The 17,820-nt window shown below is 41.4% G+C and overlaps 1 protein-coding gene across 1 annotated transcript in view; it reads left to right on the top strand.

Annotated features, from left to right (window-relative positions):
• The window catches only part of LOC117357839 (protocadherin Fat 3-like), a 154,974-nt gene that overhangs the window by 15,600 nt on the left and 121,554 nt on the right, over nt 1-17,820 (top strand). Inside the window, exons 5-7 of the mRNA XM_033939002.1 lie at nt 9,280-9,390; nt 11,904-12,017; nt 14,907-14,997. Coding sequence (XP_033794893.1) covers nt 9,280-9,390; nt 11,904-12,017; nt 14,907-14,997 — 316 coding nt within the window. The remainder of the gene's footprint in view (nt 1-9,279; nt 9,391-11,903; nt 12,018-14,906; nt 14,998-17,820) is intronic.

Consider the following 17,820-nt stretch of genomic DNA (forward strand, 5'->3'; position numbering starts at 1 on the left):
GGATCAAAGAAGACATATTTTTGCATTTGATACCCTATCACACATTCTTCTGGCACTGCTTCTTTCAATGTAGAAGTCGGTAGCATGCCTCCAGCCACCGCCGGGACTTTTCACACATGCTCAGAACGTGCACAAGAAGTCTGCCACAGCCAACGTCTACATTAAAGAAGCAGCACAAGGAGGACAGGAGCGCCTCAGGAACTGATGGCTGGGTGTCTGCATCCCCGCCAGCAAAGGTATCTTTTCTCCTATCACTGGATGGAATTCACCAGAGAGTCTTAAAAGAATTGAAGGTTGAAATCGGAGAGCTATTGCAAAAACTTACCAACCTGACAATTAGAACTGGACAGATATCGGACGACTGGAAGATAGCGAATGTCAAGCCAATTTTTAAAAAAGGATCAAGAGGAGAACCAGGCAACTACAGACCTGTGAATCTTACATCTGTCCCTGGAAAGATGGTTGAAGCACTGATTACAGATAGCATAGTCCGGCACTTGGATACACACGACCTGATGAAAGCCAGTCAACATGGCTTCAGGAAAGGGAAATCATGTTTAACAAATCTACTTCAATTTTTTGAGACTGTGAACAAACAAATTGATAGTGGAGAACTGGTGGACATAATATACTTAGACTTCCAGAAAGCGTTCGACAAAGTTCCACACGAAAGACTTCTCAGGAAACTACAAAGCCATGGAATAGAGGGGGATATACAAAGATGGATAGGCAAATGGCTGGAGAACATAAAACAGAGAGTAGGCATAAATGGGAAGTCCTCTGACTGGGAGAAAGTGACTAGCGGTGTACCCCAGGGCTCGGTACTTGGGCTGATCTTATTTAATATTTATATCAATGACCTAGAACAGGGGTCTCAAAGTCCCTCCCTGAGGGTTTTCAGGATTTCCCCAATGAATATGCATTGAAAGCAGTGCATGCACATAGATCTCATGCATATTCACTGGGGAAATCCTGAAAACCTGACTGGATTGCGGCCCTCAAGGAGGTACTTTGAGATCCCTGACCTAGAAGAAGGAACATCCAGTGAGATCATCAAGTTTGCAGATGACACAAAACTATGTCGGGCGATCAGATTGCAAAAGGATAGCAAGGAACTCCAGAGCGACTTGTGTCAGTTAGAGAAATGGGCGGAGAAATGGCAGATGAAGTTTAATGTGGAGAAATGCAAAGTAATGCATTTACGCAGAAAAAATAAGGAATACGAGTATAGAATGTCAGGTACAACTCTGGGTAAGAGCGAACAAGAAAAGGACCTGGGTGTACTGATAAATAGGACCCTGAAACCGTCAGCACATTGTGCGGCGGTGGCAAAGAAAGCAAATAGAATGTTGGGCATGATAAAGAAGGGAATCACAAGTAGATCAGAGAGGGTCATAATGCCACTTTATAGAGCAATGGTCAGACCCCACTTGGAATACTGCGTCCAGCATTGGTCTCCCAACCTAAAGAAGGATGTAAAACTGCTGGAGAGGGTGCAGAGATGAGCAACGAAGCTAGTAAAAGGTATGGAGAAACTGGAATACGAGGATCGACTTAAGAGACAGGGATTGTTCTCCATTGAGAAAAGGAGACTGCGAGGGGATATGATCGAGACCTTCAAAATACTGAAAGGAATCGACAAAATAGAGCAGAAAAAATTATTTACATTGTCCAATTTGACACGGACAAGAGGACACGGAATGAAGCTAAGGGGGGACAAGTTCAGGATAAATATCAGGAAGTTCTGCTTCACGCAGAGAGTGGTTGACACCTGGAATGCTCTCCTAGAGGAGGTTATTGCAGAATCGACCGTCCTAGGTTTCAAAAGCAAACTATATGCACATCTCCTTACGAGAGGCATAGAAGGATATGGGTGACTAAAAATTCCGTTATACCAAACAGTAATTCCACACAAGCTGAATATTAAAAAAATAAACCCACTACACAGATATTCATATACTAAACCTCATTACCAGAGATTTCAATATAGCAGATACACAGAATATCCAGAGAAAAGACCTCAGTGCTCCAAGATGAAAACTCAGGGAACTTCTATGGCAATTATGAAATTGTCATAGGAAACACATCCTTGGTCTGAAAAACTCCGTTCAATAAATTGTTCTCAATATTATTTCTTTCAAAAAATTCAAAAAACTATTAGGTAAAAGACCTGCACTTATCTTTAATAATGTCTTCTAGTCCTCTGGTATGGGTAAGATCACTGCAGTGCAGTGAAACAAATCCTTCGGTGCTGTTGCATTCAGTCTAACATAGTACTGACGATAACCAGAAAATTCCCGATAGGCCCTGTTTCGCGGCTATGCTGCATCAGGGGAATTTCTGAAAAATACAAAATCAAATTAATTACATACTAGTACATACAGTGCTTCTCAAAAAACAGCCTTGCCCGTTCAATTTTACCTCTGAAAATATGAGCCACTGCTTCAATGATCCTCTCTAAGGAAATGGTGACCCGGCGTCTGGCTCTGCTTTTCCATCTCCTTCAGAAATTGCAGGGGTATTGCTAATTAGAACCTAGTCAGAAAAATGCTTGTGATCCAAAAATATATATAAACTGACCTCTCATTCAAGCAGGTAACCTAAACATGGATTGTGGTCAACAAATTGTTAGTCACTCAGAGACGTGAAACTCTACAAGGAGGGAACGCTCCCCCCTAGAGAAGAGCCAGAGTTTGCCTTCCAGTCATTGCAACTGTTTTAATGCTGGTCACGCTCCATGTTAGATTCCAAGTAAATAAATAAATAAAGGTTACAGTCTTGCAATCTTCTATCTGAGTGCTTGCTTTCTTTTGTCTTGTTTCTTTTATACAAACATCACTCTATGAGCTATAGAGATTTTAAAACTTAGCTTCAACTTGGCTTTATAACAGATGAAGGGTCTCGTACATGAGGGATAGGATCTTCCTGTAGGGGGGTGTAGTAACTCTGGTCTGATAATTGACGTTCAGCTTCCGTCACATAAAGATCTGTATCCAGAAGTACCACAGTTCAGGACTATGTCCTCAAAGCTCAAGATATGAGAACACGCTTTATACAAAGAGGATACCCTCCCTCAGTGGTTAAAAAAGCATACAAGAGGGGTCTTTATGCAAATAGATCCCTGCTACTGAATCCGTCTCCTAAACAAGAGGAGGATACTTTAGTATGTGTCCTCCCATATTCGGTTCGGGCTTTTGACATTAAGCGAATCATAAAAAAGCACTGGGGTATCATGCAGTACCATCAGGCATTCCAACATATACCCAGATTCGCATTTTCTAAACAACGTAATCTCAAGCAGCAGCTGGTACACTCTCAATTTGTCAAACATCCATCGGAAAGAACAACAGGGCGGCACACTCCAGGTGGGCACTGTAAGGTGTGCAAGCACAGTGTCACTTTGCAGCAAATGGCCACACACTGCACTGGTTTGAGCAAAATTCAGTGCCCACCAACAACTTGTGACTCCAAACAAGTAGTGTATGTCATCCACTGCCCATGCCATTTATTATATATAGGATGTACCATGCGCAGCATCAAGACCCGAGTAGGAGAACATATGAGTAGGATTCGTACCCAGGTTAAAGAGGCCCCTCTAGTTCAACATGCAATTACAGGTCTTATGTTTTCCATACTTAATGTTATTGATTTAACCAGAGGGGGAGACGTGTCACATATACTTTGGAAACAGGAGCAGAAATGGATTTTCACTCTGAACACACTGCACCCTAACGGACTGAACAGTGAAGTGGAATGGATTGCCTTTCTGTAAACACAGCGCTTCTATTGCCTTACTAAGGCAGTCATTATTCATCATCTTTTCATTTGTTCTTTTTTTAAATAAAAAAAACCCTTCTGGATTCAGTTTTTTTCATGTTATATTACATTAAAACAGTTTTCCGTTTGACATTTTGAAATAAGATCAATCGGTTACGTGTTACATCGTCAGTCATATCTCTGACGTCCAGGAAGCTCCTCCCACTTTTTACATTCAAAAAGGCCGGTGCCGCTGTGTCTCTTTCTGGCAGTTGCAAAGAATTTTGTACACACTGACAGCGTCTCTCCGGCGGTATGTATTTTGAAAAGCCTTCTTTCTCACGGTAGCCTACATAAGCATGTTCGAATATTGCCGTGGTGGATATTGTAATCTCTTCTCACCACTGGCTTTTTGTTATATTTTGTTTTTTAGATATAGTTTCATCACGGAGTTTAAAAACATATAAGTTTTGAATCACTGATTTTCACCACAAGTCATGTTTCAGGTCTCCTGAAGAAGGAATCGAAACGGGGCCACGTAGAGATCCCTCACCTGTTATAAAGCCAAGTTGAAGCTAAGTTTTAAAATCTCTATAGCTCATAGAGTGATGTTTGTATAAAAGAAACAAGACAAAAGAAAGCAAGCACTCAGATAGAAGATTGCAAGACTGTAACCTTTATTTATTTATTTACTTGGAATCTAACATGGAGCGTGACCAGCATTAAAACAGTTGCAATGACTGGAAGGCAAACTCTGGTTCTTCTCTAGGGGGGAGCGTTCCCTCCTTGTAGAGTTTCACGTCTCTGAGTGACTAACAATTTGTTGACCACAATCCATGTTTAGGTTACCTGCTTGAATGAGAGGTCAGTTTATATATATTTTTGAATCTGCTTTTCCATCGGCAAAAGGAGGGGACTTTAAATCTTTGTTACGGATGCAAGAACAGAAATGGATCTTTAGATTACAAACTTGATGGACTGAGGGTCTGATCCGGAGATGGCGCTTCTTATGTTATGTTCTTATGAGTGCAGGGGAGAGATGCGGAATGTGTTGACCCCCCAGTCCACCCCTGAGCGCCCTAAAATTAGTGAGCTGGTGGGGTTATCATATGCTACTTCCTTTTTATCCTCCGTGCTCTGCTTTCAGTCCTCATCCTTAAAAGATGCAGGCTGACTATTTCACTGGCAAATTCATATGTTTGTTGAGTACAGATTAGCTGCTAGATCAGGGGTTCTTAACCTTTTATGTTTCTTACTAGTTTTTTAGCCCGTTACATTAACGGGTGCTAGAATAGATGTGTAGACTTAGGCATTTCTTTCTTTCTTTCTGTATGTCTGTCTTTCTTTCTCTCCCTGCCCCCTTTCTTTCTTTATGTCTGTCTTCATTTCTGTCTCTCTCCCTGGCCCCCTCTGTCTGTCGTTCCTGCCCGCTGTCTGTCTGTATTTATTTCTTTCTGTCTCTCCCCCCAGTAGGAACCCTTCCCTGCTCCCCCTGTCCAGCAGGAGCCCTTCTCCCTTCCTTTGACCTCCCCCCTGTCCAGCAGCACCCCTTCCCTACTCCCCCTGTCCAGCAGTAGCCCTTCTCCCTTTCTTTTACCTCCCCCCTGTCCAGTAGCACTCCTTCCCTGCTCCCCCTGTCCAGGATTAGCCCTTATCCCTTCTTTTTACCTCCTTCCTGTGCAACAGCAACTTTTCTCTTCCCCCCCTCCATGATCTTCCTTCTCCCTCATTCCCTTTGTCTCCCCAAAAGGGTGCTGCTGCAGCATTCCCTCCATGGTCTCACACAGCCATCGGCAGCATTTCTCCCCCCCCCCCCCATGGTCTCACACAGCCATCGACAGCATTTCTCATTTCCCTCCTCCCCCCTTCGTGTAGGCTGTATGGCCCCTATTTATTTATTTGGACTTGGCTGATGGCTGACTCAAGGTGAGTTATATTTAGGTACAGAAGATATTTTCCTGTCTTTGAATAATTCATCTCCATTGCTTCAGGTACAAAACTCCATTTGTACCTAAGACAACAGAGGATTAAGCGACTTTCCAAACTCACAAGGAGCCACAGTGGGATTTGTCTTCCCTAGCTCTGAGCCCACTTTCTAACCATTAGGCTACTGCTTTACTGAGCTGAATTATTTGATTAACAAGGGAATTATTGCATATAAATAATATGGCACCACATTATCTTTTAGCAGGCACTAATTGGTGCATTAAAAAGCAAATGCATAAAATATTAGCTTGGGGGTGTGTAATAGGCAGAGATTGTTCCCTGTAGTTAACACAAGGTCATTAGCATGCATTAACTGCTAATGTGGAAGATAATGTGGTGCAGTTAACTAAACCCAATGAGATGCTGCTATATGCATTTCTGGAGGGTGGTGGATACCTGGCATACAGCCTGAACCCAGGCTCCTCAGTTTCTGCCAAAACTGAAACTGCAACCAAAATTAGCCACTCAGTTTTGGCAGAAGCTGAAACCATAAACAAAACTGCCCCCTCCCCACTTCCTCCTCCCCATCTGACCAAAAGGGCATCCCTCCTAAGCCCCACTAGCAGCAGTCCCCTTCTCTCTTTGTCCTCTTCCCCATTGATTACTCTCCACTCCCACTCCCACCCCATATGACCATTTGTAGGCCCTCACTGGGCCTACTTTAGGAAATTCTGGTGGTAGTGACCTCTTTGGGGGCAAGAATGAGCCCCACTCTTCATGCCCTGTGCCGCAACTCCAAAGCAGCAGTCTCGTGAGACTGTCACAGGAGGTCCCAGCAACCAATTTTCAAGTGAATCTCCTGACTGCTGGTTCCAATCACAAAATGGTTGCTGGGATCTCATTAAACAGTTTTGTGAAACTGCCATGGGAAATTTCAGTAGCCATTGTGTCAGGAGTAGCAGAAACAAGTGAGGTTTATTCCTGCCCTCAAAGAGTCCACTAGACCACTAGGGTTTCCTAAAGTAGGCCCAGGGAGGGTTTATGGGTGGTTATGTGGGATGGGGGAAGAGTAATCATGGATGGGGAGGAAGGGAGCAATTATCAGCTGAGAATGCACAGGTATTTTCAGCGAAAACCTGAGCCCAGATTTCAGTCTAGTTTCAGTGCCAAAACTGAAATTCAGTCAGTCTCTAACCTGGAATACTCTTCCAGGGGAGGTAGTGGGGAAAAAACAGTGATTGAATTAAAAAATGAGACTACTGCTAGAGGTTATGGTGATCATTTCTATTATGGAGATGCTAAGGGCAGAAGAGAGTGGTGTTTGGACCATCAGGAAGTTCAGATAAGCCTGAGGAGAGGTCTGTTTTGACTGAAGGGGTGGAAGGGGATCTTTATTTGTTGGTGGGGGTGTTTAACAGGAAGGTGGGGAAAGATATTATAGACACAGGACTTATGTGGGTCCCAGCTGGGAATCACTTAAGTGTCACATGCAAGTTCAAGTTGAATATCAGCCAAGGCTGGCAACCTGACTCTCTGGTTGGCCAATATTCAATACTCGTACTTGGACATGGTCCGGCCTTGAATATCAGGGCCTAATTCTGCCTGTGTCAGTCAGTGTTTAAAAAATTCTAACTGCCACTGGCTGAATTTTGAGTAGTCAATGTACCGTAGCCCTACTTACACTGGTATTTTCAAACAATGTGCATTCCATTTCATTTCTTCCATTTGTGCGTTGCACATACCTATACAAGCTCTAGGCGACATTGCAGAGGAAGGGGTTAGATGAGGGTAGGGAGGACTATGGAGGGCAGGAAGGAGTAGAGAGGAGAGAATCATGCAGAATATTTCATAGAAATTCCTAACTTTACAGATAGGAGCACCATCTGTGTAAATGATATTTAAATGAGTTAAAATAATATGTAAACAGGCATTGAGAACAGATAAACTGGCAAATTGATTTGACTAAGGAGCAGATGAATTAGGGGGCTTGTGTCAGAGGATGGAAAAAATACACATGTTGGTACCTCCACATTGAAAAAAGGTGATTGTTTTCCGTAGAATAACTCACTTCAACCCTGACCAATGAAAGATCTTACTTGCAACATATTTGACCATTTCTCCCTATTCAAGTGGACAAATATGGTGACCACAATACTTTGCTCTAAAATAAAAAACATGTTAGACAACGTGTGAACCCACCGGGACAGATAGGAAATAATGCTTGAGTATCTGAATGTAAAGCACGGCTATAAGTGGTATATAAAAATAAATAAATAAATACTTGTTCTTGGTCACCCTCTACAAATTTGTTCTTTTCACTTCTTATTCTTACATTCAAGTTTCGGAAGGCAGATTTATAATATGGGCAGGAGAATTTATGGGAAGCAAATATGCCTTCTGCTCTGTCTATGCGCCAAATATCTACTCTCATCATTTTTTTCTTCCTTGATGGCTGCTCTGGCTCCCTTACAGGAATGTCAATTGATAATTGGAGGTGTCTTCAATATAACGGCAGACCCATTTATAAACTACAAACCACCCAAGCCTAGATTGAAGGGAGGTGAGGATAAAGGGATGAACTATGTTGCTCGGCATGTAGGGCTAATAGATGTGTAGCGTGCCCTCCATTCTGATGAAATTGATTTCACCTGTTATTGTCCACTTGTAAGTCTTATTCATATGCCAAATTTCAGCTCGATTAGATAATATTTATAGGTCACCCCGGCATGCACTGTTTGCTTGTATGTTGCGTATGTAGGTGATTGAGCATAATTAGTTTGTATGGCATTGTCTAGTTTGCAATCTGCACCCAAAAATTGGCTCCATGGGAAGTCTGTCAGCTGTCAACGGCTAGACTGCCACGTGGAATAGACTTCGACTGGTCAATTTTCATCACTGCAATGAACTGAAACCTTTACCGGAAAGCTATAAGTTGGCGCGCGAGTCAGCGATGGTGGTATGAGATCAAGCCAGGATATCGACACCGTGCATAGACTCATGCATTAGGAAGTTGAAGAAACTGCATGTATAAAACTATTGCAAACAAGGTGCTCACAGCTATTTCCAGACCTTTATGTTTTTTGTCGAAGAACCTAGCAGCATTTGCCTATTTTGATGTCCAAACTCATATTTAGGTGTCACATTGAAAATGCCTCTCCACATATTCTAGATACATTTCAAGAGATGTTTTCAGCTTTGTTCTGAAGTTGGGCAAAGTAGGCTATATTCTCCCACTCTTTTTGTAAGGTGGTCTGGAAGCAAGGCCTAGCAACACTGAAAGCCCTGTGCACTATCTAAAAAAATTTGACTTAACAAGCAATGAGCAGATTCTCTCCTATGGATCCTCAATATATATTTTTAAAAAAACCAAACAAGTAGCAAAATATGACACAGAAGTCATTTACTTTATCTATCATGTGTGTAATGGCCTGTAAATGGGAATATGTTTTCTGTCGCTAGAGCAAAGCCACTCCCCTTCCAGTGAATGTATCATTCAGGTTCCTTAGATTAAATTGCACTAAGAAATGTATTCACTTACACATTGTTGATTGATATGAATGTTATATTGAAAATAAAATTAATGCTTTTCTTTTTTAGGGAACAAATTCAGATTTTTTCCAAATAAGGCAATGGGATGGGACCATCACATTAAGAAAGGCTCTTGAGTACAAAAAGATCAACAGATACATTCTGACAGTACAAGCTACAGTAAGTCTTTGGAAAAATATAGACAGAATATAAGAATCAATTTCAGTAGGAAAGGAGGGTCCCTGCACCAAAAACCATAATCGTCCTTCTTTCTATCAGTATTATTGTATTTCATTACCCTGCCTTTCCCTTTGTTTTCCTTTTCTGTTTATTCTGTTAGTCGTTAATTTAATATATTTTGTTCAGTGTCCATCTGTCTTTTATAACCCCTGTATCATCTGTAAATTGAATGATTTGTTAATCGCTTAGATATTTGAGTACCGGTAAGCGATTAATCAAATACTTATTAAACTTGAAACTTGAACTTGAAACTTGATCATAGGTTCTGATTCCTACTGCTAGGTTGTAAGGGTGGAGGGGCTAAGGATGTAATATACTGGACAGGAGAGAAGGAAAAAGAAACAGATAGTAGGCAGGGGGTAGGTGAACAGAAAGAAAAAAGAGTTTTACTGATGTGGGGGAAGAGAGAGGCATGCCTAAGAATTCTCCAGTTTTGTTTTGGAATCTCCTCATATAAAGACTGCACTTTGTTTTTTTGTTTTGTTTTTTTTTTTAATTATTTTCCAATATGAACAGTGCAATACAAATGTATACATTTGAAAGATATCAATCATAAAAACATACCTTGGAACAACAAATTTTAAAAGATCATCATTATCCTCCCACCCCTTTGCAGACCCGAAATATAGACATATTCCAATACATTGCTATGAAATATCTCCCTCCCTCCCCGGATGCAGAATTATTAGGGAAGAATAAGGTATTTAAATTAGTGTGGGGCCCATTAGCAGCTTTTGTTGCATCTAAGTTATATCTCTTTTCAAGTTAAGTTAGGTTTGGTTAAAGACTGCACTTTGGACTCAAGCAGCCCCCCAAGATCCTGAGATCCTAACAAAATCACCTTCACTCCGCAAACTAATTGTCCTTTTCCTCCAGCTAATCAGCAGTGAAACACCTCCTCTTCTGCTGCATAGATGGGAGGTAGGAAAAGAGAGGCGAGGGTGTGAGGGGGCAGCAAGAGTGATAGATCAGCAATGTCTCCTGCTGGTACGTTGTGAGTTTAATGTGCCTAGGCTACATACAGACTTACACATTCACCCAGGAAATAGGATATGATAGATAACTTTCATATGATGCCAGCAGAACAATCTGGAAACAGATAGAACATATTCATGACAATCTTTTACCACCCATGCACAGCAGAGGGCTTGAAGGGTCTGGACTGCAGAGACTTGTGGCAATATCTCCACAGTGCACAAAGATGGAATTTCAGAGCAAAAAGCCACAGAAAAAGGAAAGAAAGCTTCAAATGTACCAGTGTAGTTATACTCTTGCACTGCCTAGCCCAAAACAGGACAATCAATCAGAATATATACATGTGCACAGAGACTGGACAGGATAACATGTGCATGTACAAAGAAAGGAATGTTTCTCTCCCTCAGTTTCTAAATAATAAGAAGAGATGAAGGCCTCTGGCTGTGGCAGGGGGAATCAGCAACAAAGCAGTATAAATATGGGCATATCATATAAGAAAAACAGATGTAAGGGCAAAGGTAAGGCTTTGGATATCTCTGAAAAGCCCATGGGGACCCAATTTCCAATAACAAAAGCAGGTTTATGCCATTCTGCATCAAAGAGGAAAGAACATTCCCAAATCTGGTCTTAACACTTTTAGGAATACTGTAGCCCTGAAAAAAGAATCTGAGAACTTCTGGTTCATTGACCATTGCCTTGACCTAGAGATTTGTAGAGTTTATTACTTCTCAGGGGCTGAGCTATTATGGGCTGGTTGCAGCATATACCTCCACATTCTCCTGTGAGTCTACAGAATTTGGCTTAAGACACTGCTTTTATAGTGTTGGGGGGAAGGGCACTCTGCACTCTATAGGTGGCCACTGAAAACAGCGCCATTTGTAGAATTACAAATGGCGCTGGTTTGGGTGGCTGCCTACAAAATAGCCGCTGATCACGTGACAGTCACACAACGTCACGGCACTGTTTGTAGAATCACAAAGAAAACAATGAAGGCGACCACAAAGTGCTACAATTCTTTATTCATCCAATCTAATTGCCTTGGAGATTGACCATGTGAGTCTTTATTTAGATTCTAAATAAAGACTCACATGGTCAATCTCCAAGGCAATTAGATTGGATGAATAAAGAATTGTAGCACTTTGTGGTCGCCTTCACTGTTTTCTTTGTGGTCGCCTTCACTGTTTCTCCTGTGTTTGCCACAATCCTACTTTTCTGCAAACACTTTGAGAGCAATTTCAAGGAAAATATAAATAAATGAGTATGCGGACACACTGTATACACATCATAAAGAACAAACAAACAGCAATTTATGCCAAAGCCTTATCTCCTGTTTGCACGTATCTAAATTATGCTGTATATTTACCATCTTATTAGAATTTGATTTCTACAATGGAGGAGGATTGCACTTATCTATCATTTTCTTGATTTTTGTTCATGATGCTTTGGTTTTTGGGTTGTTGTTTTTTTTAATCATGCAGGACTTAGAAGGCAAACACAGCACTGTCCCTTTGATCATAGATGTCCAGGATTATGATAATATGAATCCCCATTTCAATCATATACTGTACATGGCAAAAATTTCAGAAAACCAGGTGAGTTTTTTTTGTTCCATATTTAATATGATGACAAATATTTGCAGTGCCTGTACCTCCTCCACATTTTTCTTCTGTGGTCAGATAGATAACTTTTCTGCTAAGTGCATGGTTTGCAACATACCCAGACTGATAATAGGCATGATCAGAAAGCTATGAGCAGAGTGAACATTTGTCATTTGAATGTATGTACAAATTTAAATTCTATTCTCAAAGCAAATTAATTCTGAAAGAGTCTTTTAATTTCTGTGTTATCAGTTGTCTTTAATACTGGATTTCATATTAGGGCCATTTGAAAAGGTTCATACCAAAACAAATTCTAGCATAGAAGCGTCTGTTAGCATCATTAAACCATCTTGTGGTGCTTCCTTTCTTGCTCTGGACTCATACGAGGAGATACCCTGGCTTGTGGGGTTTAAAAAAGGCTTGCATAATTTTCCAAAAGAGAAGTCTGTAGGTCATTATTGAGATGGCTTAGGGAAATCCACTGCTTATTCCTAGGATAAGCAGCAAAAAAAAAATCTGTTTTACTACTTGGGATCCAGCTACGTACTTGGGACCTGGGTTGGCTACTGTTGGAAACAGGATACTGGGCTTGATGGACCTTTGGTCTGTCCCAGTGTGGCCATTCTTATGTTCTCTATTGTTCAAAGTTCTGGTGGAGGAATTTCTGGCCTCTGCTATGTCTTCTCTGATTCCCAATTTTGGAGGATAAGAAACTTTGCTGTATGGTATCTCCTTTTGCTCCTGGACCACAAAAAGGGTCAGAGCTGCAGGGAATGGATCCTCTGGTCCTCACATTTTCCTGTGTTGTGCCACTACCACTGGCAATACACACAAATTTGATTGTTCTTTTTAACAGCTTTAATTTATTCTTGATTTACTGTAAGAAAGTAAGTGTCTACTGTCTTTTAGGTCCATATTCTATAAACGGCACCTTAACTTAAGCACTGGTAGGTGCCCTCCTGGGCCTAAATTAAGAGGGAAATGTCATTTAAGAGGTCTTTTAAAAGAGATTTCCAGGCGCAGGAATCGCATCTCAGGAGGTGCCTACTGGCACCTAATGCCACTGTAGGCATGGCTAACACCAGAAGTGGCATTAGACGCTGGTAGGCACTTCTGTAGGTGCAATTCACGTCAAAGGTATGCACCAGAAATGTAGGCCTTGAAAACCCTGGCTTACATTTCCAGCGCCTACCTCTGACGGAGACGTGATTCTCTAAATGGTGCTATCACATGATTGGCACGCGATTGGCTGCCGCTTGTAAGACAGCCACCGACAGTGGTGCAGTTTAGAGGATCTGGGCCTTATAGACCACTAGCGTAGCCGGGTAAAGAGCCAGGATAAATATGTGTGCTTAAATGCCAGTGATAATGTGTGTACCCTATAGCATTCTATAAGTTAAACACGTCAGTTTGTACCCTGTCCAGATTCCATCCATGTGTATGTCCACCACTTGTAAAATATCCACTATGTAAGATAATATATACAGAATAATGTTTCAACGCATATCTGTATTTCCATGTGTATGTGCACACATATGCATGTATATGCCATTATCCTAATCATTTAAGAACGTAAGAATAGCCTTACTGGGTCAGACCAATGGTCCATCAAGCCCAGTAGCCCATTCTCACAGTGGCCAATCCAGGTCACTAGTACCTGGCCAAAACCCAAAGAGCAGCAACACTCCAGCATCTCAATGAATAGCAAGATTCCGGAACCCTAATGAGAGCAACATTCCAGAGCTGAGATTGTGATGTCATAATGCCTCATTCCACAGTGCCTCAGAGCCAACCTCAACAGTAATGTTACAGTGGCTTAATTGTCCTATACTTGGCTCACGTAAGAACAAAAGAATAGCCTTACTGGGTCAGACCAATGGTCCACCAAGCCCAGTAGCCCATTCTCATGGTGGCCAATCCAGGTCACTAGTACCTGGCCAAAACCCAAGGTGTATTAATATTCCATGCTACCAATACAGGGCAAGCAGTGGCTTCCCCCATGTCTTTCTCAATAACAGACTATGGACTTTTCCTCCATTTATGCACATAATAGACACATTCATGTTAGTGCTTATTTTACAGAATTACCCCCATGTGCAGTGGCATAGCAAGGGAGAATAGCACCTGGGGTGGTGGTGCCCAGCATCACCGCACCATGCACACTCTTACCTGCTGCTTGAGCACCCCCCCCACCCCCGCATACTTCTTTGCATCTTCCACCTGCTGCTCACGCTGGCTTCAGCTCCCTTCTGACGTCACGTCCTGGTCCCACGACCAGGACGTAACGACAGAACGGAGTCGAGACCGGCTTGAGCCACAAGTGGAAGAAGCTGCTTGCGCCGGAGAACATTTAAAGAGGTATGTGGGGGGGGGGGGGGTTGAGAGGAGGAGAGGAATCAGCGCCACCTGTGAAGACGGTGCCTGGGGCAGCCCACTCCCTCCTCACTACGCCACTTCCTATGTGCGTTGCTGTTAGACACCTCAAATATGTTCATGGGGCTGTGACAAGGGCCCAAAGATCACATCCATGCACAGCATATGAGTTCACTCTCCTCAAACAATTTAGTAGCCAAAAACAGTCAAATCATTACGAGGATGCCTAAGCTTCAGCCAAACGACATCCCCAGGAGCACCTATGCATGGTGTGCCTATAAGTGTGTATGATTTTGTAGGTTTATACGAGTATATATTCATGTAAATAGACACAGTTTTATAAATTATGCATATAAATGCTGATCAAAGCTATCTGTATGTATAGAAAACCTTTACACGTAAAATTACTTCCTTTGTGTTTGAAATGCTTGGTATAGGACCCACAGTATTAACAACTATGGGTTTTCAAGACAAAAATATATTACTTTATTTTTCTTATCCCATTTACAGAAAGGACAACTGACTATTGCACCAGAAGAAATCAAAGCAAAAGATGGAGACATTGGTATAAATATGGAAGTGAATTATATGATCAGCAAAGGTAAGTGCATAATTAAGATATTCCATTCAAAGGCAGCAGTTAAGGGTGAATGTCTGTTTGCAGATAGTCCATTGATGGAACATTTATTTCTTCCTGGTCATCTCCCCTCTTTGTTCAATGTATGCGCACTCTTATGCAAGAGAACATATTCTCTCTGATGGAAAGTGGTTTCCCTTCAAGGCCTTGGCATAGAGGGCCTTCCAAACAATCACTCGGAGACAGACATGGGGTGTTCCAACTCTTTTTACTAAAGATATGTATAAAAGAATTGTGCTATGAAATACTCTTTCTGTTCAGTATTGAGTAAACACTGTAATACTCCATAACCTAACAATTAGTCAACCAATGAAGAGAGTTCAAATACTCCCCTGAGCAATGACGTGGAGGTGAGTGATTGGTGAATCTCTCTATAAAACATTGTGAGAAGCCGCTATGAAAATAGGACGCCGATGAGAACGTGCGAACAAACAATTCAGTGAGTAATTTATATTTATTTCTTTTTGAGAGTTTTTGTTATGAAAAAGGATGAGAGAGATTTATATTATTATTTTCACAGATCTGTGTAAAGAAAGTGGGAGTCAGGAAGCCCTGACCGTGAAACGTTGGCTAGTAAACAAGACGCCACTTAAGAGTTTTACAACACAGTTGTCAATGTTGCTAGATAATATCTCAAGTCCCACACTTAAAATTAGCTTAGTGGCAATTGTATATTCTCTACGGAAGTTTGTTTGTTTGTTTTTTTTGCCGATGATGTGGGTGGAGGAGGCCTGAGCATTTATGCTCTGCCAGAACAAACCTGAGGCTTTTTATTCTGTTGAGTTAATCCTCTCAGCTAAACAAGTGGAACAAGTTTTGATTGTTATTTATTTATCCACTTTCACTTTTTGTAGATTTAGGAATACTCCACAACCTTCCATTACCTGTGTCTGTGATCCTTTTCAATAATAGCCAGACCTCTGGGGAAAGAGATTCCCATGTGCAAGGGCAAATCTATTTCCTTTCGAATAAAACACAAAGGGACCCTTTTACTAAGTTGCACTAAACACATTTCTAGTGCTGCCATAAAATAAGAATTTTTTAATGATAAGAAATTTTTAATGATATGTTTTTTCTGGTCATGTGCTGAAGTTAGCATTTAAAAAACCCCCACAGGAGCACATACCTCCTCGTGCGTAGGCGGCAGTAAGGCTCAGATTCTCTATACGGCGCCGTTATTTATTATTTTCATATTGATAGAGATAGATTCGGACACTTCTGATTTAGTATCTAAAGTAAATCTTTGTATCTCTAAACTTGAAGTGTGGGCCCAATCTGTCCGGATAAAACTTAACGCATCTAAAACCAAATTATTATGGCTAGGCCCAAAATTGGATTGTCTTCCTAGTTCTGTAACATTGGCTCCTGGATCTTCTTCACAAATTGAGTTTTCTGCTAAGATTCTGGGAGTCCTCTTTGACTCCTCGCTTTCTTTCAAGGAACAAATTAATTCTGTGATTAAGAAATGCTTTTTTAATCTGCGTATGCTGAGGAAGTTCAGACATCTCTTTCATCACCGTCACTTTTCTATTTTAGTTCAGTCAATTATATTATCATAGCTTGATTATTGTAATGTCATCTACTTCAGTATTACAAAAATCTGCCTTTATAGATTACAACTGGTTCAGAATACTGCAGCGAAATTGATTTTTGGGAAATGTAAGTTCGATCACATGACACCGTTGCTTCAGAGTCTTCATTGGCTTCCTGTTTATTTTAGAGTTCAGTTTAACATAGTAGATGACGGCAGATAAAGACCCAAATGGTCCATCCAGTCTGCCCAACCTGATTCAATTTAAATTTTTTTTTTTTTTCTTCTTAGCTATTTCTGGGCGAGAAGCCAAAGCTTTACCCGGTACTGTGCTTGGGTTCCAACTGCCGAAATCTCTGTTAAGACTTACTCCAGCCCATCTACACCCTCCCAGCCATTGAAGCCCTCCCCTGCCCATCCTCCTCCAAACGGCCATACACAGACACAGACCGTACAAGTCTGCCCAGTAACTGGCCTAGTTCAATCTTTAATATTATTTTCTGATTCTAAATCTTCTGTGTTCATCCCACGCTTCTTTGAACTCAGTCACAGTTTTACTCTCCACCACCTCTCTCGGGAGCGCATTCCAGGCATCCACCACCCTCTCCGTAAAGTAGAATTTCCTAACATTGCCCCTGAATCTACCACCCCTCAACCTCAAATTATGTCCTCTGGTTTTACCATTTTCCTTTCTCTGGAAAAGATTTTGTTCTACGTTAATACCCTTTAAGTATTTGAACGTCTGAATCATATCTCCCCTGTCTCTCCTTTCCTCTAGGGTATACATATTCAGGGCTTCCAGTCTCTCCTCATACGTCTTCTGGCACAAGCCTCCTATCATTTTCGTCGCCCTCCTCTGGACCGCCTCAAGTCTTCTTACATCTTTCGCCAGATACGGTCTCCAAAACTGAACACAATACTCCAAGTGGGGCCTCACCAATGACCTGTACAGGGACATCAACACCTTCTTCCTTCTACTGACTACGCCTCTCTTTATACAGCCCAGAATCCTTCTGGCAGCAGCCACTGCCTTGTGTTATTTTTAAAATTCTTTATGGTTTCTTTACTCCTCTAGTTCCTCTATCCTGGAATCTTTACAGATTCTCTTTTGCAAGGGGCAACAAACAATATAAATTATGGCCAATCTTTGATTTTTAAGTTTCCTCAACTTTAAAACGATCTTCCGTTCCTTATAAGAAGCTCTGGTTCTCTTCTATTTTTTGAAAACTACTCTATTCACTAAACATTTTGGAAAT

Source organism: Geotrypetes seraphini, chromosome 3, assembly GCF_902459505.1.
Source record: "Geotrypetes seraphini chromosome 3, aGeoSer1.1, whole genome shotgun sequence".
In the NCBI taxonomy this organism is placed as follows: Eukaryota; Metazoa; Chordata; class Amphibia; order Gymnophiona; family Dermophiidae; genus Geotrypetes; species Geotrypetes seraphini.